Source organism: Lepidochelys olivacea (assembly GCF_965140295.1).
Source record: "Lepidochelys olivacea isolate rLepOli2 genome assembly, chromosome: 8".
Taxonomy (NCBI): Eukaryota; Metazoa; Chordata; order Testudines; family Cheloniidae; genus Lepidochelys; species Lepidochelys olivacea.
This window is the reverse complement of record NC_140418.1, coordinates 22159698-22181110: the sequence shown is the minus strand read 5'-3', so window position 1 is coordinate 22181110 and position 21413 is coordinate 22159698. Positions and strand designations below refer to the sequence as shown.

General features: G+C 39.0%; 1 protein-coding gene across 5 annotated transcripts in view; it reads left to right on the top strand.

Annotated features, from left to right (window-relative positions):
* Window positions 1-21413, top strand: part of CSNK1A1 (casein kinase 1 alpha 1) — a gene marked incomplete at its 3' end in the record, with an annotated part of 52431 nt that overhangs the window by 18166 nt on the left and 12852 nt on the right. For 2 of the 5 annotated variants that reach the window (XM_084636919.1, XM_084636918.1), the window contains exons 3-10: window positions 2338-2464; window positions 4404-4502; window positions 7018-7101; window positions 11107-11246; window positions 14888-14966; window positions 15990-16064; window positions 17509-17615; window positions 18574-18722. In XM_084636919.1, coding sequence (XP_084493045.1) covers window positions 2338-2464; window positions 4404-4502; window positions 7018-7101; window positions 11107-11246; window positions 14888-14966; window positions 15990-16064; window positions 17509-17615; window positions 18574-18722 — 860 coding nt within the window. Of the gene's footprint in view, window positions 1-2337; window positions 2465-4403; window positions 4503-7017; window positions 7102-11106; window positions 11247-14887; window positions 14967-15989; window positions 16065-17508; window positions 17616-18573; window positions 18728-21413 lie in introns of those variants that run through there. The other 3 variants (XM_084636921.1, XM_084636920.1, XM_084636922.1) reach the window with 3 other exon arrangements.

The window sequence follows — 21413 nt, the reverse complement described above, 5'->3', positions numbered from 1 at the left end:
TACCTACCACAACCCCTAAAGTCCTCTTCAGACTCTGCTTCCCAGGATATAGCCCCCAGCCTGTTAGCATGGCCTGTACTTGGTTCCTAGATGTAGGACCATGCATTTGGCTGTACTGAAACACATGATCTGGGTTGATGGAGTCAATATTGATGAGGACAGATCAATCTGTGATAACTAACTTTCCTAGAGTCCTCTCCTTAAGTGGGTATTTGCTACAGGAGTTATACAGACATATGGTAGTTGGGGCTTAAGTCAGAACTTGATCTAGTACTCTGTTCACCTACCTTTATTTTGGGGGGTATTTATTACTAATGCTATGGCAAGGGCCATATTAGTCAGATCCCAGAAAAGTTAATCTTATTTTCTTCGCTTTGTATATCTGAAGTTTCCAGTGTCTGACTGTATGTCCATTGAAAGACCTAGGTACAGAGTTCCAGTAGTCAAGGCTGAAGGTCCCAAAAGTACGATTACTGTAGCTAGGTCCATCTTTGAGAAGATGAGGTGCAACCTCTGGCTAGTCAATGACAGAGGGTTTTTGTCATGACCATTTTGTCAAGCAGTAATGAGCAAGGAGGACATATGTGCTGTAAACTGCTGAATCCTGATAAGAACTTTTTAAAGCATGTCCCTTTTCCTGACTTTCATCCAACCAATTATCTTGGTTAGGCAGAGGAATTATTTGGAGAGGTGCTATTTGAACTGGAGAGAAAGCAGTGGTGGTTGTCACTCCTTCTTTCCTCTCTTCCGTTCCCCTCAAAAAGATGTTATCCCTGATGGAAGGGAAGTATTAAGATTTGTGGGACTTCGCAGTTGAGCACTCTCAATGTAGATGAGCCCATCGCCATACTGAGCATTCTGAAGGGAAGAATTGGAATTATTTTTAAGTGCTCCCATCAACCACTATTACATCTGGTAGGATAATAGTATGCAATGGCGTGAAATACCATAGACACATTAGCAGGAATACTGTGGATGCGAAGAGATCTTCCCTTGGTGCTGAAAGGATAGATATGCTTTTTGTAAGTCGTTCCTTACTATTTCTCTATGTCCTTGCTCAGAATTGAGATTAGACACTCTGGTGGCTTGCAAGATCTGCCTGGTCCAGAGTAAAGTAATTTAGTATTCTATTTTAACAGTGCCTTTAGATATCTGCTTTTGGAATTTTAAACTCCTACTTTTAGTAAAATCTTAGTTTTGTCTTAAGTATAGCAAGGATCTCTCGCTAGATTTTCTATCAGCTTCTTCTACTAGAACAGAATATATCTACTGGGTGCTCAAATGCTGGAAAGATGGCTGCCAATAAAAACCTGGATGAATGTGTAGTGAGGGAGAGTCTAACTTCCTTGCCCTGTTGTTATCTAGTGAAAAAAAGTCATAGCTTGAAAAAAACTGTACAACTCTCCTCTGGAAAGACTGCTTATATGTGAACTTTCTCTGGGGTGAAACTGGAAACAACAAGAAGCAACACCAAAAATGAGGTGATACCTTTGAAAGGTGCCAGTCCAAACATGGTTTGAACCTTACCGTTCATACAGCTGCCTCTGCTTTGCTCTGTCATTTTAATTTGGTACACTGGTATTTTTCAAATGTTTTTCTGTCAAAGTGGCAGACATCGAGTTGAAGACTGAGAGGGATGGGAGAGTTGCAGGTGGAAACTTGACACTCCTTTGTTTGAAGTGAAAATTGAAGGCACACCTTATTAAAATACAAACAAAACCTTTTTGCTCAATGTCCTATGAAAGTTGAGTGCTTTTCCAGAAAGTAGGGTGACTCAGTAAGTTGCTATAGAGCTTTCTGTTGCTGCTTGCTTTACAAAAAGGTATTCTATTTAATAATAATCAATAATAATAAAAAAAATTAAACTATTCAGCTTGTAAAGGCCAACTGCCAGTGGGTTGTTTTTAGTCAGTGCTTTTGGTGGTTAATAAGAGAATGGGAGTTAACATCGTTAAAGGCCAGCATTATGCATTGCTTTCTGGAAATCAATGGCAGGAAGAACAAAATGGGGCTGATCCAATTAAGACCTAAACAAAATGAATATTATAAAAGAAGTGCATCATTGCCACTAATCTACATCAAAGTAAATTACTGTCACAAAAAACTCCATATCTAATGGTAGCCAGGGCTTGCTTATAAATACTGAACACTTTGTAAAACAGTCTAGTTAATTGCATTTATGTATCAACAATATCAATTGTTATTTTGATGTGGGAAAACATAGTACTACTTGGCATCTTCTAAAATTTAAATATTAACTGGCTACCTCACTGTTAAACTAACAATCTGTAGTATTATCTTAAACAGAATAACTTAAACATCTCTGTGTCATTGCAGGTGGTATGGTCAAGAGAAAGACTATAATGTTCTAGTTATGGATCTTCTGGGACCCAGCCTTGAAGACCTCTTCAACTTCTGTTCCCGCAGGTTCACAATGAAAACAGTACTTATGTTAGCAGACCAGGTATGTGAAACTTAAATTTGCGTTGTAAGGAAAACTAAGCAAATAATGTTCCTTTTAAGTATGTCAGAATGTGTGCAACCCGGTACTCTGTATACTCAAGTGCCTATTTGACTCGCATAGAAGCAAAAAATAGGAACAGTGTTAGTGGCAGTTTTGTGGTATAGCAGAGCATAAGATTAGCATTGTAGAGAACTCAGAATGCAACACAAATATTAGTATTCTCATGCTAGTGTTAACGCTTTATAAAGTCATGCTCTTCATTTTATTTTACTTACATCACAGATGTCAAGTACTGGTAATGGTAAAAAGCAATCCTCAGCATTTTGGGTTAATTTGATTAAATGAAGCACTCCAATAGGCTTCAGCCAAGCATGTTGTTGGCAGGCTGTATATAGACTTCTCCGTCGAGCACTGCCACTGCACGTCCGTGTGTACCTGTTACATCCTTGATATCCTGACTTTTAGTCTTCTCAAATTTGAATGGTTTTGGGATGTCTGCTGTCCTTTAGTGACAAACATGGGGATGCCAAACTTCTATCTCTTAATTCAAATCTCTAGAGTTGAGGTTACATATTTAGTGGTGAGTGCCTTAGAAATGCCTTATCTTCACTTGCTTCTCTATTTAGGCGTGAAATATTCCATCATAGAATCTGGGGCTTGGTCTACACTTAAAAATTAGAACCATCTGGCTAAGTCACTCAGGGCTGTGAAAAATTTCATGCCCTGAGTGCCAGGGTTAGATGGACCTAAATATAGGTGAGTTTAAAACTTGTATTGAAAATTATCCAAGATTATCCAACTGATGTTAGTAGTAACTGTCACTTTGCCAAATGGTCATGAAATCCCAGGCTGTCAGCCAAGGAAGGGTAGAGCATTTCTGAGTGGAGATAGGTGTCAACTGTCCTTGTTCTCAGCTGCTTTTAGTCACTGATGCTCACTTCAGAGGGAGAACCACTCTTGGCTGCTGTGGTAGTAGCATCTTTGAGAATAACCTTTTGTTTTACAACATTTAAAGAATCAAAACCTGAGTATCTGTGGGACAATAGGAATGCCTTCAAACGCATTGCTGGATAGGAACTTTAGTACAGTAAGTTTAAAGGTGGCCACTGGGACAGAGTCCACTAGGATTGCTACTAGCTTAGAGAGATGCTACAGTATTGACACTTGTAATTCACTAAGGCCTGGTCTATGCTTAATCAGTATAGCTTTCGCACTCATGGGTGTGAAAAAATCCACATGCCTGAGCATCATAGCTATGCCAAACTAACCCTCTAGGGTAGGTGCATCCAGGTTGATGGAAGAACGCTTCCATTGACTTAGCTCCCATTGCTTGGGAGGTGGTCCTACAGTGACAGGAAAAACACCTTCCATTGCTATATGGGGTTATGCCAGCATAGTGATGGTGTTGTAGCTATACCACAATAGTCCCCATAATGTAGACCTTCCTAATGCTATAATATTATTGTCCAGCAAATTAAGATAACCAGAATAGCTAAAAGGCATATGTGGAGTAACCAACTGTTAATGAGTTAGTTCCTAGTCGGACAATATCAGGAAAAGATTCTAAAACAGTCCTGTAGTAAACAAAGTAACTTTAGTTAGGTTGGTTTTTTTAAATTCGTGAATAAATCAGTTGTGAATACAACTTGTGCTACTTATAGTGAAACAGTTGGAGGCTTTTACACTGAAGACCTGTAGTATTGGTCAAGTGATGACAGACCAGTGATTATTTTCATCAAACTGTTTGTCACGTCACTTGACAAATCTATTTTGTGATTATTTGTTAAAATGTACTTGGTTAAATACTCAATTTATAATTAATTCATTAGTAAGGAAAATGAACTTGAACTAAACCACTGGACTTTTTTCTAATATCTTTGATCTTTAGCTTTCTATTTCTAATGTTAAATTCTGATTATTTTTTTTCTTATATTTACAGATGATCAGTAGAATTGAATATGTGCACACAAAGAATTTTATACACAGAGACATTAAACCAGATAACTTCCTAATGGGTATCGGGCGTCACTGTAATAAGGTTAGTCTAAAGCTCTTTGCATGTAAGAACAAGGAGGGTAATGCCTCTAAGAATGGTACTGATAAACTTCAGATTTTGAAAAAAGCTATTCAGCTTGCGATAACTGTTTGTTTGTCATTGCTGAAACAGATATGCCAAAGAGACTAAATCAGTTTAATTCTTTGATGCCAGGTGGTGGGATTTCCTTATGTGTATTGCTAAATGCAGTAGCATGAACATGTGGGCCTTTGACCCACCCCACAAGGAGGATTTAATGACAGGATTGTTTTTAAACATAAAAATCTGAAGTGTAAACTAATTTGATTACCTAAACATTTTCTGTCCAACTATGGTGTTTCATTATTCAAAGTTAGTGAATATCCGAATAGCATAATTTTTTTCCGTAATGTTAAAATCAAGTCTTAACTCTTGGCTCCAGGATGGATATCTTGATGCAAAATGTATTTGCACCAGTGTAGGAGCTCCTGACCTACCTGTCACCAAGGTGTTAAAGTTTGCAATGATTGGTAATGAAACCTTCAATCTTCAGGATTATGCATACAAAACTAACGGTCAGCCTATAGATGGTAGCATTGTTGACTTAAACTGTGTTTGTAACTGAATTTCTGCAAACCTTTCAAGTTGGAGAAGTACTAAAATGTAGATTAGTTGAATGCTTAAAGATCACACACCAAAACTGACCTTACTGGACCTTAAATACTTTAAGTTAAATTGGGAGGACTTCTAGTTGCTAACTTTAAACTTGGGGGGGTAGGGGGGTTAATTTAGCCAGAGATGCATGCTTCCAGTTGGAAACTTTGCATAGAGAAATACTGTTTTCCGTGACTAGTTCTGTTGAGTGAAATGTTTCATTCTCAATTGTTATGTTGAGCTCGGGCAGACAGGCAGCATTGGCAATGCAGTAAGCATGCTATTTAATAGAAATTTTTAACTTCAGGACAAACGTACATAATTAAGCTTTTTATTGGAAGCAAGATTCCCACTTATGTTCTTTATATGCTATCTGAGGATGTTTACTATCTTTGGGCACTATTAGCTATAAAATGTTTACCTTTGTTTGCCTGTATGAATGCCAACTTGAAGCCATTAACATTAGAAACAAAATTGGTTGCTAACATGAGAAACATCAGAGTTCTGTCTGAAGGGGTGCAGTGCACAATGAACATTTAGATTAACTGTTTTTGTTGGAAAATCTTTTTGTAACAGTCCAATTGAAAGGTAAAGTCTTCATGTAATCCTGTTGCTGTTAAACCTTGCTCATTCCCAAGTTTCATACTTTTACTCTATAGAGCTCTATTTTTCTCTGCTATAAAGCAGTCAGGTTCTTTAATTCTCTGGCAAGACCTGGCAATATAATTATAAAAAATTAAAATAGCTTGTTTTTAATTTTTTTTACTAGTTTCAGTCTCTGATTTCCAACTTCTTTCGTTTTTGGCCGTTTTCCCACACTTTTGCACAGTCATGCTGGGTTGGCATTGTAGCTCCTTGTTTTACCTTGATATGGAATAATGGCCTAGAAAATACTGCTGTGCTTGTTTTATTAGATGAGCATGTTAGTCACATCAGCTGAGTGGAAAACCTAAATTGTCTGCAGACCATGAATTTTTAGTCAATGCCACTTGCTATTTGTGTTAGGGAGCCACACAATGAAATAGTGGCAAACACTCTTTGTTGCGGGCATGAGTTTTATTAAATAGTCTTTGACGTAAGAATGTAAAATTGTTGCTTTACCTAAGCCGAATTGAAAAGGGACATTTTGTTTCAGTTTTGGACTAATGGCTGCTCCATTTTAGAAACATTTGCTTCCAGATATAATACACTGTTTTGTTCCTTTTCTTTGTAGCTAAGTACAGCTACGTATTTAGTAGTTTTGTACGTACTCCTTGAGGACATGCCAGTCACAAAAAGACTAGGGTACTATGGTAATCTTGTTCCAGTAGCTTCCTGTCAATTATAAACAATATATTTTTTTTTAAATGTAGTCACAATTTAAATTTGTGATCAATTTTTAAATTATTCTCAATTTGATATTTGGGAGCAATTTGTTCCTACCTTAAAAGGTAAACTTTCAGCTCTGCTAGAAATTAGCCCTGCATGCTTATGAAAGTAAACTTTAAGGTGACTAAATGCCTTCTACCTCTTCCTTACTGAAGATTTACTTTTTCTTAATGTCTTTTGGGGAAGGGCAGTTTGTGGTACCAAAGAATGCTTTTTGTAAGCAAAGCTTCAATTTCCTTTTTTGATAGAGCCAAATGTCACCATTGCTATCCCTGTTTAAGGCAGTGCCATTATGGAGTGGCTCGTATTCAAAAATTATCTTGCCACATTTTTCAAAATTCTCTTTAAAAAAAAAAAAATTAACTGTTTTGGAAAACTACAGTGCTTGGTGGAAGAAGGATGGCATTTGGCTACCCTGTTCTTTCTCTAACGCCTCGGTGTTGCCTGTCTGCGCCGGCCATTGTTGCAATGTAAGCAATACTGTTTGATGCACTGCCACCCTCTATTGTTTGTTCAGTGTTTAGAATCTCCAGTGGGGAAGAGGAAAAGAAGCATGACTGTTAGTACTTCTCAGGACCCATCTTTCTCAGGATTAAACCAGGTCTGAAACTGTCTCCTATTCCAACCTCAACCCCAAATTCATGTGCTTTATTTATTTTTTTGTTTTGTTTTTTGTTTCTGGACAATGTAGACCTTGCAAAAGCACCTCTTATGTTGGCATTATTCAGACATACTTGGCAAACATGTAACATTTCTAAGATGTTTCCCTGTGGCACTTGTCTAAACTGTAAAGTGTTTTCTGTAAACTTAAATGTGAAATGGGTTATATGTACATGCCTCATAGTCAAATGCAGAAATTAGTTTTTAGTTTGGTATATAAAACTTTAGTGCAATTCGTTGCATGTCCTGATGTGTCTAGGTTACCCCTTCAAAGTGGTAGCAACGTAGCAGCCAGACTTGCTGCATAGGGCTGTACACATGCCCACTAAGCAGGGTGCATGCTGTGTATCTGAATGCATTCAGATATGGGGAAATCCTGTTGATCACCTCAGTCAGTCTCCCTTCCCATGCAGTTCTTGCTTGGTAAATCCATTTCAAATGATGGTGTGAGGTCACTCATGACTTAAGACTGTGCTCATAAAATGAGGCTACCCTGATAAACCTGTCTCTTGGATAATCCCGTTGCCTGTTGCTTTCAAATCTTAAGTGTAGGGTTCCTTGCTGCTAGGAGAGAGGACATGGTTGGAAAGGGAAAGCAAGTCTTGTGCCTATTTCTAACCATGCAGTTGAAACTAAATGGAAATTGATCAGAAAGCAACTCCTGGGTTGGTAAGGCGTACTATTCTGGTATGTGGCTTGCGGAAGCAGTAGTCTTCACTGCTTGTAGTTGTTCTGTAGTACATATGCTGCACCTCACTGACAGATATTAGGAATCTAGTTCTGAAAACATGTCAGTCAAGGCAATCTTTATTCTACATCTGCAGCTGCCCTGCCCTTCTACCTCAAATCAAATCAAGGTGCTATTGAACTTGTTTCTATGATGGCTCTTCTGTTAGTGCTGACTGGCGTCTGATGGAAGAGTCTGTCCCTGTTAAAATTGGGTCAGAGGGTGTTCTGAAGAGATCCCAGCCTCCTACACTGAGAGATACTACTTTACTCCATTGAACCCATAGTAGTCTAGAAGGGAGGTGGCTGAACTTGCTGTCCCACTCCTGGAGACTAGGTTAAATTCCTGAGGGGGGGGGAGTTAGTGGAATATAACAGATTCCAGTTACTTGATCAGTGTAAAACAGGACTATACATCACTGGATTAGGTCATTTTTAAATAATTGCTGTCTGTAAATTTTAAATATGAGTAGGGAACAACAGCCGTATCAGCCCAATATGCATTTAAGCAGGTCTATAAGAGTTGTAGCAGGAAGCATGGAGTATCACAAAATTCCTGCAACTAAGTGTGGGGTTTTTGTTTTGTTTTTGTTGTTTTTTGTTTGTTTTGCTTGTTCTTTTTTTAAGAAGCAGCAGCAGGTAGGCTTTAAAATGCCATGTGGAACAAAACTCCAGGAAAAAATACAGAATTTGCCTAAAGAACTATAAAGACTGTTGCTGTGTGTGGCTATACCTTTTATTGTGATCAGTATCATGAGGCTGTGTTTCTTCCTGCACTTGCGATTAATGGCAGACCCCAAGGATTACAAGTGCCTGTCATATCAGCTGAGACTTTGAAGTATTTCCAGTACTTTGTAAATTCCTTGTGTAGTTTAAATGTTCTGACTAAGTGAATGTATGTAATCACTGAGGAATAAAATACTTATTTTATTTGAGACATAAAATACTTGTATTTGTTGCTGGAAGGGGGCACTCTAACAAACAGCTTTTGTGATCAAAGCATCATATTGGTCTTTGTCATGTGATCACAAAGCTTTAAACTTTGAACAGTGGATGGGAGCCGTCTTTCTGTGTGGAGGCCAGCTATAAATTTACATCAGCACTTAGTTTTTCCTATGTCAAAGGTAGGTAGCACTTGTAGCATGCTAATACAAGTGTAACCTTACAGCATCTACTTTAGGACTTATTAAATTGTCCCAGTAGTTCTAAGAATTTGATATTTCTGCTCAGCCTGTGGGGTGTTGTCTACACCAGTAGTTGTGTTGTGTGCTTAAGAATAGAGATTTTTTTGAGACTGGCAGTGGCTTCATCTGGTGGAACATGAAATAACAGCAACCCAAATTACTGGAAGAAATTTCAGTAAGGCAAAGCTTTCCCTCAAGAGAAAAGGAAGAAAAAATTTCCATGCAGATTTGTGTGAAAGCAAGTTCTTAAGATCATGGTCTTAAATATAAAACAAGTATAAATTATGTCAGAATGTCCCCAAGTTGTTCAGCATTAAACATTACCCCTTATCCCTGCCAACTTAACGCATGTCTTCAGGCTGCTAAAGAGTACTCTGAATTTGATGATTGCTCTCCAGAAGAAACTATAGTTAACAAATCGCCAGCCAGCCACCCTAGAGTGAAGCTTCTTCGCACAGTAGAATTGTTGATTTAATTTGTGTTACCACCTAGATGTACCAAAGGCAGCCCTCTCTCCTTATACTAGGGTAAAACTATCCTTCAGTCTTTTCCTTCCCACTTGTTGAGTGAATTTAAGAGCCATGTCCTCTATCTTAGTTACCTAGAATAATCTTTTGAACTTAAGACCCTGAATGTGGTTCTCTTGCGAATTATTTAGGAGTCGCAAAAGCCCCCTTAATAGCCTGACACTCAGCCACTTCAATCCTTTGTCATATGTATGGACTGAGACCCCAATCTTCTGTTGGCCTCTGGATCTAATCTATGGCAGTGGGGTGTCACATGTTATCAGGCTGAAACTTGAAGGTTCAGCTAAAAAATTATGAGTATCTTAAAGGAAAGAAAGGAACAGATTTAATTGTTCAGCACTGAGACAGAAGAGTAATATTCCAGATCTATAACTGAAAACACTTTTTTTACATACCTCAGTCTCATTCTTCACTGCCAAATTCTGCCTGAAGTTTTGCCACAAGAAAATACAATAACTGTTACCACACTAACTGGAATCCAGTTAAACATACTTCCTATTTAAGTTTGATAGTTAGGGAGGTTTAGTTGACATGGGCTCTGTAGAAATAAATCTTAATCTGATCCTTTTACTAGGCTAGCGCTGCTTGGCTATGTGAATATAGTCAGCTGGATTTAATAAAAGCATCTCATGCTTCTGTGGTGCTTAGCTTGCTGACTTCTAATCAGTAGCTTAAAAATATGGGTGTATGGCTGAAAGCAATATATCTCATTGCTATTGAAGTTGGCCTTTTATGCTATGCAAAATGATCTTTGACTATTAAAATGCACAAATGCTAGCCCATCAAAACAATTGAAGGGTTTAAGTTGCTGAGCTGCCATTAAGTGAATATCTAAATGTATGTAGTGCAAAATTGCTTCAGATAAAAACATTTTTGTGATGCATATAGCCATACCATATTTTCCTTTCCCTTCCTAACTAATAATCACATCACAGATCTTGAGTAAGGGCTTGCCTATACTGCCCCACAGTTTGCACTACAGGGGTGTGAATAGCCATGCGTGTCAGGGTGCTCTTCTGTGACGCCTCCGTGTGGCCACTGCTGACACCAACTAAAAGGTTCTTAGTGTGCATTAATGTAATCCTCTTCGAAGAGAACTACATGAATGCAAAGTAAGAACCTTTTAGTTCACACCCACAGCATCTGTACAAGGGAGTTACAGTGCGCACTGTCCACACCCCTATAGTCCAAACTGTAGGACAGTGTAGACATAACCTTAGTATAATACAGATTAGAACAGTAGTAAAGTATGTTTTAAGACTAAACCTTTGAGTTGAGTAGCACAATCTAGTCCCTCCCACCTGGAAAAGGAAAGGCTTAAAAAAACTGAATATTAAAACGTCGAGTTTGCTTGTTAGAGCAAGTAAGACTTACTGTAGTGTTACTTTGCTTCCTTTAAACTATTGCCTCTGGTTTAACTACAGACCTAATGAAACAAAGTACATATTGGGTGGGGTTTCCACATACTTGTATCTGGAAGAAATAACCTACTTTCATTTCTCTTTTAAGTTATTCCTTATTGACTTTGGTTTGGCCAAAAAGTACCGGGACAACAGGACAAGGCAACACATACCATACAGAGAAGACAAAAATCTCACTGGCACAGCTCGATATGCCAGTATCAATGCACATCTTGGCATTGAGCAGAGGTGAGTTCAAGGGGATTACTGCAGTGCTCCTGAAGGCTATGGCTGACCTCATTCATAAGACTCAGAAGTCTCTAAACTACTTTCATTCAAATGTGTGAACACATCCCTTGGCAAATATTTACCTTTCTGCCTGCTTCTGCCAGAGTATGAAAGCTAATTAAGTGCTTTATTTTCTTCCTTGAAGAGTGAGTCTTGCAGGCTGAAGAGACACTTGTGCTGAATAAAATTTCAAAGCACAAATTTTTTTCATTGTGCTGGCATTTGTTGTTGTCACTTTGAAAGGTCTTGGAAGATCCACTTCCATAGCCCAGTTTTTTGTTTCAGTAATGGGAAAAACTCTTAACTGGCTTCAGGGGCCTTTTTGTACTGACTTTCAGTGCTGGTATTTTTACTTTGTCTTCCCCCAGTCATTAATTGTTAGGTTATGAGGATCACGGTACCCCTGCTTTCCTCCTCTGTTCTAGTCTTTTGTATACTTGGCTGTGGTTCTGGTAGTATCCCTGTTCCTAGAAGGGTGAGAGCAAGCCACCTTCTCCAAAGCAAATATTGAAATTCATTAATCAAAAGGGTGGATTCGCACCACCTCGAGCCAGAGTGCATCACTCGCTCTGTGTGCGTGAGCTCCACTCCTCCAGAAATCAAGTGGAGAGAGTGCTCACTCTTCTAACTGTTCAGAAGAACACACAGAATTCAGAGTGTTTACTACTAAAAGAATGAAACAAATCTTGCTTAAACGATGTAAAAAAAAATACTTCACTCCTGTTATAATAGACATCAAATCTCTTTTGATCCCTCGCTTAAATTTCAGTGTTAAAACCTCTATTTAAATTTTTTTTTAATCTTTTCCCTCAGATTATCGCAGTTTGCTTTTTACCCCCACCCACAACAAAGTACATTTTACCTGCTCCTGCTGTTATTTCAGTGGGTCCTGCGGGATCCCAGTCCTGCTGCAGGACTTAGTTTAGAGCCATAATAGGTCATATCCTGAAGTAGTTAGCCTTTCCTGAATTTTTGCTCCCTGTGGTCTGTCGTCAGAGCTTGAACATTATTAAAACATAGCTTGAGCAGCTATTTTTATCTCATCTGTTGTAACAAAACTTATAACTGACTATTCAGAGCATGTGGGAAGGGCTTAGTACCATAGACTTTAGGAAAGGTCCATATGTTTCCATATTGACCTCCTTCCTCTATGGCTTTTTTTGTGTAGCAGTTGGCATGAATAGCAATTTAAATATGGTGGTTCTTCTCAAGACAATTTTCTAACATCTTAGACATGTGGGGCAAATAGAGAATGTGGGCATTAGAACTTCTGATGTGAACACATGCTCTTAACGCAGGTTTTGATACATTGCATCCCAAGTAGATTTGGATAAGCCAGGATCTGAAGGTAGAGGCAGTGATCATAAAAAGGACTATGCATTCTTTGCGGCTATTTTTAGTAGTTTGTCTGGCAGCTCTCCCATCCTCTATTTTGGTATTTGGAATTCTAGTTTAATGGTAAACTTTCTTTTACCCCTCTCTAAGAATTACTAAAACATTCAGACTAAGCCAGTAGTGAGGTCACTAAGTGATCCTCTGCTGTAAATCATGTGAAGGTGGAGGAGACCTGAAACTTGACAGCAGAACCCTTCATCAGTTACAGTACTAAATTGAGACTACCGCAGGGTTTGCTCTGTCAAGTGTAGTGACAGCTGTTACTGAAGTAACATAAATACCTAGTATAACAGAAGGTGATATCATCTCATCCTTTACAAGCCAGATATCCTGGAGTCCACTTACATGCGTTTGGATTCTAATGAAGCCTTTATTAGGAAATGTCAGTACAAGACTGTCAATTCCAGGCTTCATACTGTACAGCTATGGCATTGAAAAATCCATTTAAAACAAATTACAGAGAAGGTGCATGCTGCCCCCTCACTGCCTGGGCTCAGAGAAAACTCCCCCAGAGTCCTACTGCCACCACCCCTATATAAGCTCTTAGGTACATCATGTCTATGCATGAGGTCACTGGGCTTTGCTAGTGCTTATTTTAAAATGGAAAACACACATGATTTCAGAACCAGCACATTTTGCACACTGTGGTCTAGGAAACTGCACAGTCTGACTGCTGTCACCCGCATTTTTTCCATCCTACCTTGTAAGTACATTCACTGAGTATTCTCTCAGGTAGTAAGCTCTGCAGGGCAGGGTTGTCTTACATGCACATGTGGATTCTTTTGGAATCTACTTATGTAGATGCTCCTTCACTACAGTCTCATTAAATAAATCCCCCCCCCCCCCAAAAAAAAAGAAGCTTTCTCTCATCTCCCCTCTCCCTTTAACCCCTAGTAGGCGGAAGGAGGGAACCCATTTCCATCTAGCTTACCTGCAGAATAACATCTAGCTTACCTGCAGAATAACAGCCTGGCAGGAGGTGTGTTTGATGAACTGGGGTTTGTGGGTAGACACACAAAACTAGTTGGTTCAGACCATGTTAAATAGGCAGCATCAGCAGGCTGGCATATAGAAGGGCAGAGGCCTTCCCTGCCATTGCAGAGAGGACATTGCCAAGAAGGAAGACTGGTGGAGTAGATACCTCCTCACTGCAGTGGATTGCACCTGTCTTTAAATACTCACACAGAAGAATGATTCAGGAAAATGTTATCTGTGGAGCATGTTTGGTGTGATACGGTCTGAGGCGGCTTACTGGTGCTGGAGCATGTCTAGTGGAAACAATGTTTCAGCAGCAGGCTCTTAATACAGTCTGCAAATAGCACTGGAGCTTCCTCTTACATTTTTTTCCCCCTTTTTTGATGGTTTAAAAGTGTGTTTTAAATATAGGAGTCACATCTGCTCCCTGTCTAAATATGGTGATATAACTGAACATCAGAATCTACAGTAAGCCCCATAATAAAAGCAGAGTTCAAGGAAAAACTGTTTTAAGTAGGTCAAAGATGTAAATAAGGAAGACTATAGAAGTCTCTTAAAATAGCACTAATTCAAATCCGTTTCCTGCCCGAGTTACTTAAGGTGTGTGTACACTCCAGAGACTATACTGGCATAGCTCTGTTGGAAAGGAGTATTAGGGATTTTGTCCCCACGTGACCATAATTAGGTCGATGGAAGCATTCTTCTGTTGACATCACTGGCTGTTATGTCGTCATAACTACGTCAGTCTCGTGTGGATTTTACAGACTCCTGATTTAGGTTTGTGGACCTGAATATCAAGTGTTGACTGGGCCTTAAAAGGAGTTAATGCATCTGTGGTTATCAAATTTTTCACTTTGGCTTTCTGGAGTTCCATGGGAACAAATTTTCATAGATGTGCAGCTGTTTAGTCACAACTGCAACTAATGTCAATAGGAGCTGAATGGGAAAGTCACTTTCCTTGCTTTGAAAAACTAAGTAACATTGGAGCCTTCAGACTGATTGTTACATGTTTTCCCTAAATTTCAGTATCTCTAAAATGACTTGTAGAGAAACATAGCTTAATCCCAGATTTTTCTCCGTTTTGCTCATTGATTCCTTGTGTCATTGTTAGAAATAGTTTGAACAAACATGAGACTGTTTCTAGTTTAAGGATTCTTATGACCACTAAATGGTGCAATCTTAATGTTCTGATAACATTTGCAGTTTTTAAGATTGTCTTTTTTTCTCTACAGTCGTCGAGATGATATGGAGTCTCTAGGCTATGTATTGATGTATTTTAACAGAACCAGCCTGCCTTGGCAAGGATTAAAGGTAGGCCATGCAGTCTGCAGTCTTACTGTAGACTCTAAACATGTAAGAGCTGGTAATGGATGCTCTTGACTACTAGCCTGCATAAAATGATCTGTGCAGTTCTAACTCAGAGCTCTTTTCCAAGTTTAGTTTTACTGGATGTGACAGGAGAAGGCCTCTGCTTTTACTCATGCAGTATGCAAAATGTGTGTATTGTTTCACTTTTTAAATTTATGCTAAACAGTGGCTTACATCAGCCTTGCAAAAGTACTCTTCCTATCCAAGGCTGAGGTCATTTTGGAAAGGGAGACATAGATATAAAAGATTATTTTAATAGTCTCAGTAACTATGTAGGATATGAAAGTATAACTTTAAAAAGAGAATTTAAGTCTCGTTTGTGGGTTAGCTGAATGGCTATCTTAATTGAAACATACGCAAAGCTTAACTTAGGTGTGCATTTGCATTACCCTATGTCAGAACATGAGGTCATCATGTAAAAGCATGGTGAATTTGTGATTTGAATAGTGTAGACTTATTCTTTACTGTATTTTAGTTTTCTTTCCCATATGGGAATTGTGCTGTTCAGGGGGCGTTGTAGCTGCACAACCAGTAAGTTTTTAAACAGGCAATCTGATGGTAAAATGCTAGAACTTTCCAGCTGCAATCTAATGTAATGGTTTCTCACTAAAAAGTAGAGGCAGCAGTTGAATGGAGTTCAGAAATTGGAATTAATGGAACTTTTGCAAATGGATATTCAAGTAGGGTCTGAGTGGACAAAAGCAGCAGCTAGAAAGACACGAGTTGTGCCATGTGATGGAAGCCTTAGACTGCAATAAATGGTATTAAACTGTGTCCAAATCTTAATACCAGATTGACCTTCATTCCCTGTGCAATAAGTATGTGGGACTTGGAGATTTCACATAAAAAAAACTTCTGGTTGACAAAGGGCTTTCCCTGTCAGTTTGATTTTTATTTTTTGCTACTGTCCTTGTTAATCCAGTGTTGCACAACATCTTTTTATATTGTGACCCACATGTTCCACAGGCTGCAACAAAGAAGCAAAAGTATGAAAAGATTAGTGAAAAGAAGATGTCCACTCCTGTTGAGGTTTTGTGTAAGGTAAGAGTAAATGGAAATAATTTTATTTCACCGCATGACATCATTCCGTAGAGACTCAAAGGACATGTCCAGTGCGTTGGACACATGGTCAAAGCACTTTAAATAAACTGCATTCTCTATTCACTTGAATTCTCCTGCTAGCCATTGCTACTTGAACAGCAGGTGCAGCTGGCAATCTAACAAGATCCTTAATTTGCAAATATAAATAAGGCAGGCATAGCCTCAGTTTGGGGGGTCTGAACAATATAAATCTTCACTTTTGCCAATTCTTCTTGCTCTCACCATGTAAACGCTCAGTCAGGTTTATCTGGGTTGAGTGTCGTCCAAATTCTTCTCAAAGTATTTCATTGAGGTACAAATAGAATACTTGCATCACGGGAAAGATTGGATGAGATGAAGCTACAGAGGTCTCTCATCCAGTGCTGTGAGGGAACACTCAGCAGCCTGTGTTTCCTAATAGTCTCCTATACCTGTTGAGTAGAAGAAGCAATAGAATGGACCCCTGTGGAATCCCACTTGAGAGGCCTGACTGCAGAAAAACAATTATCCAATGCTGTCATCTGGGATTTCAAAGGACCAGCTCACTGTACCCTCTCCAGGGCTGCAGATGTCAGCACCTCATGGCATCAAAAGCAAAGGCATAGATGCCTGCTTTTTACCCATTTCCAGGGTAAGGTTATGTTGTTGGTTAGGTGTCTTCCAAGAGTCCCTTGGGTCTAACTCTGCAATCCTGCAAATCACCGTATAGTGAATGTTGGAAAAGTAGTTCTACTTCCTACAGATGACAAATTTTACAAGTATCTGCCACTGAATTCTCCCTCCTCTTGCTTTTTTTCTTACAACACTAAAGCATTAGTTTATGCAAATAACTATTTTATTATTAAGAATAGGGCGTTTAAGCAGCACTTATTATGCAGAAATTCACATTATGATGCCAGTTCTCAAAGTAGACTTTTTCATGATTAGGTCCCAAGGAGCATTAAGCAGTAGCTTCTGTTACTTAGAATACCCCCAAAATAGCCTGTACAAGTAACTGAGTTTTCTGAAGAACTGTAACCACTTCTGTTGGGGCAAAGGATTTTTAAGAACTAAGCATAACTAGAATAAAAGGGGAAAGGTATAAAAGAATAAAGCATTTGGTATATTTTCAGTTTTAATTAAATGCTGCTGTTTGTATATGTCTTTATTTTTACGTTGCATACATCATATTAAGGTCCTGTGAATTAAGACAGGAAAAGGAATATATTCTTGGGTGTCTAGTGATCTGATGAGCATCCTGAGCAAAATGGGGCCAAAACAGAGACTTAAGTTATTGACTTCTCCTAAGACCCAAATCCATTTTTAAACTCTGCCTTTAAATATTGGCTATGGCTTTTTGATTTCTGAATCCTTACAAATGGCTCCTCATTGCGGGTCATAGTTTGACTAATGCTGTTGCTTACAGGGATTTCCTGCAGAATTTGCCATGTACCTGAACTACTGTCGTGGCCTTCGCTTTGAAGAGGCACCGGATTACATGTATCTGAGGCAATTATTCCGTATTCTTTTCAGGTCAGTCTAAAAATATAGCATAATTTAGAAATCTAATCGGATCAGCATTCAAATGAACAATAACTGCTTCATGAATCATCTTTAGAGTTTTTTTCTTTTTAAATTCCTGGAATGGGGAAACTTCTAAGTTTACTTCAAGAAATCATTTAAAATTAGAAACAGTATGCAAACTACAACTTTAGAAAACCAGGAAATGTGGCACAATATGAAACTGGCTGTGAAGGAAGAGGATCTTTTCTATTTGATCTGGTCCGCCCTGGCGATGACGTAGATCAGTGACTTTGATTCCTCTTCATCCTCAACCCCCAAAATGGCTGAAATTGTCCAACATCCCACCATCTCCAGCAACTCTCAGTGGCAAGAGGATTATGGGATCTGGATCACGAGAAGAAGCGATGGGAAGCTTTTGGGTGCGGTGAGGATTGGGGCTACATATAGATCTGGTGGTGGTGTCCTGGAAGTTTATTTGAGGGAATGGTGTTTTAAAACCCATTAATACTTTTTACACTGTAAAGAAGCAAACAAGAACATAAGACCAACTGTTTTCTCTATAAAGTGCCTTTAAATAATGGAAGTTGGTGTTGACCCTCTATAATCTGAGCCCTTTGGAATCTTATAAATTCATGTAGGATGATTTGTAGCACCAGAAATCTCTCCTATAAGACAATATAAAGGAAGAATCATGACTCCAGTGCAGGCAGGAGGAGAAGCTGGGCTGTGCAGAAGTACTTCTACAGATGCAGATATCTGTGTGAATGAGGGAAGCAGACATTACCAAATGGCTTTGACTTACTCCAAGGATTCATTTCAGTTAGTAATATTTAGCATTTGTACACTGCTCTTAATTGTTTTTTGTAAAGTGCTTTGAAGATTAACTTCTAGCTTCATTTCTCAGCAGACTGGCTTGAAATTCACAGTAAGGTAGTCACGTTGCAGTAAGTGTTTCCCTGTCTTCTAGGACCCTGAACCACCAATATGACTACACATTCGACTGGACAATGTTAAAGCAGAAAGCAGCACAGCAAGCCGCCTCTTCCAGTGGGCAGGGGCAGCAGGCCCAAACCCCCACAGGCAAGCAAACTGACAAATCCAAGAGTAACATGAAAGGTTAGTAGCCAAGAACCAAGTGACGTTACAGGAAAAAATTAAACACTAAATTGGACAATGCCAGTGATTTAAGTGTTAGATCAAGGAGGTGGTTTAAAAACACACATTTGGCTGTTTGTTTAAAAAAAAAAAAAAAAAAAAAAAAAGACGTCCTTGGAGAATTTGACTACTAACTTTAAACCAAAATGTCCTTGTTCTTCATATCATTTCTTTTGGGGATGTTGGGTCATTTTAACCACTGCATCTTTTGCTCCCGCATTAACCCCTTTTCCAAAACAAGAAAATGACTTGGTGTTGGGAATGTGATAAGTGATACAATCCAAAATCCTAGACCTAACACTTTACAGCGATAGTCCTCATTAACTAGGGCCAGTATCTGGAGACTTTGGGTTCTGCTCTGTTCCAGCTATAGGAGTGTTGTGGGTTTTTCTCCACTCTGCATCTGTCCAGCAGTGAAAATGGAAAACTGTGAATGATATGGTTTCATCACTTGGCTTCCTCTAATGTTAATACATACTGCATTCAGCCTCACTTGGCCCAAAGTCCAGGGAAAGGACCAATAAGCCTGGAATGTCTTGCTCAAATTTAGGTATAATCTTGAACTGCTGTTGTACTTCAAGGTTTTATCCCAGAAAGTCACAATTTTCCATCTTTTTTCATTTCGAAGTGGCTGGACATTCTTGGTTTTTAGACTTCTTGGTATAAAACGTAAGTTTTTAGATGATGATTTTGCGGGGAAATGTTGTGAAATGTTCAGATGCAATTGCTGTCCAAAACTTCTTTTTGAGACTAAACATGCTTCACTTTGAACACTGTTGAATTCTTCTGGAAAAGCCCTAGGGACTACTTTGAATATGTTTTCTAGCTGCTTTTAAAACTCAGCTATTTGAGCAAGGAAATGATTTTCAATCTTACCTTCACAATGCATATGCTGTATTAGATTATATTTCATTGATGCAGTAACAGTTACTACTATAGCAGGTCCTTGTGCCAAGCATGGCTGAAATAAAAGAGAAACCTTGGATAATGCCTGGTTAGAATTTAACCTACAGTGAATCTAGGTGTGAAGTCAGTAAACTAGCAGGTTAAGTTTTAAGACTAATAATGCAGGGAAGTGTTGTGAAATCCACTGCACAATTCTGACTTCCAGCATTCTCTTACTGGTAGACCATTCTGGGATATTAAAACTTGTTTTTGAGGTCAGTGCTGCACTTGGCAAGCCAATCAGTTGAAGGCCTACTTAACCACTATCAAGTATTCCAGCAAGAATAGTCTGATGTAGCTGGCATCCTACCTTTTTGATTGCAGCAAAACCATGATGCCACAAGTTAGCTAGCCAACTTGAGCGTATTGGTTGCTCACTCTACTACATGCTAATGCCACCTGTTTGCGGGAGGTGGGTGGGAGGGTTGGAAGGTGAAAATTGAGCATCTTGACTGGTTAGAACCTTGTAGAACAAATACTCTCTGTGTATTTTTCTTTTATTTGTATACCAGGCCATCAATGTACATGGCTGTTTATAAAGTACATTAAACAAATTTAAGACATAGTCCCTACCCAGAAGAGCTTACAGTCTACTCTAAACTGACCAAACGTAAGAAATTAACTCTGGAGTTGGGGAGGGAGTCATTAAACTTCCTTCCCCAACACAAAGAGAAGCTACACAGCCATTAAACCTCTCCCAAAACAAAGAAAAGAATCTCCGCTATTAACCCCCCACACACACCTTTCCTTACTTCAACAAAGCAAACAGCAACATTAAATGCCCATGTAAATAAACTTCCACTAGTTCCCTCTCAACAAAGATCTCCTTTATAATACCCACACAGTTAATCCCAACCAAACCTTGCCAATAATCTGAAAAGTCCTGTGCTAATGAGTGGATTCTAATATCACATCTCAGTAAAGGCCTCTCCCTTCCTGCTGTTCTTCCTCCTGCTGCTGCCACCTATGAATCCATTGTGTTTGCTGTAGGGAGGAAGAGCTGTCTCTCCCTTTCATCTGATCTGGAATTCTGTAAAGGTCCCGGGAGGGAGAGGGCAGCATGCCCAAAAACGTTTTGTTTCGCTGGATTCTTCCGGAACAGCAGCAGATAGAGAATAAATTGGCTACTGGTTGGTTGAAATACAAGAGATACTTCATAATCTGGAAAGCATTCCAGAAGTAGGAAGACATTAACAACAGTGACATAAATAATGCAGAGTTGGGGAAAGCCAGAATCGTTTGTATGGAAACTTCTTTTTTACTAGACATTAACATGGAAAAAACGTTAAAGCGAAGTGCAAGTTCTGTTCTCCTGAGTATGACACGTAGATAGAATGGAGAAACTCTGATGAATTCTCATGATGTGTCCAGCTACTAGCAAAACTATTGCAGTCAAACAGCAAGAAAGGGAAAACTGGTCTGCATCAAAATTTTTCTTCTGTGCACTCCAACTTTGTCGTTGGCAGCATCAAGAAGCATGCAGGGATATTTTCTGTCATATGGGTAAAAGTGAAGCTAATTCAACTTCTTAGTCTTCTGATAAGTATTTTGATACTCCACCTGCTTCAACATTGAAAACTCCTACTCCTGGAAAGTATTCAGATGTTCATAATCGTTTTTAAGAGGCTTTTGGATAAAATGTGCCATGATCAGAAAAAACCTAACTTGACTACATTTGGTAGAGGTGTTCATGCCGGCAATATACCA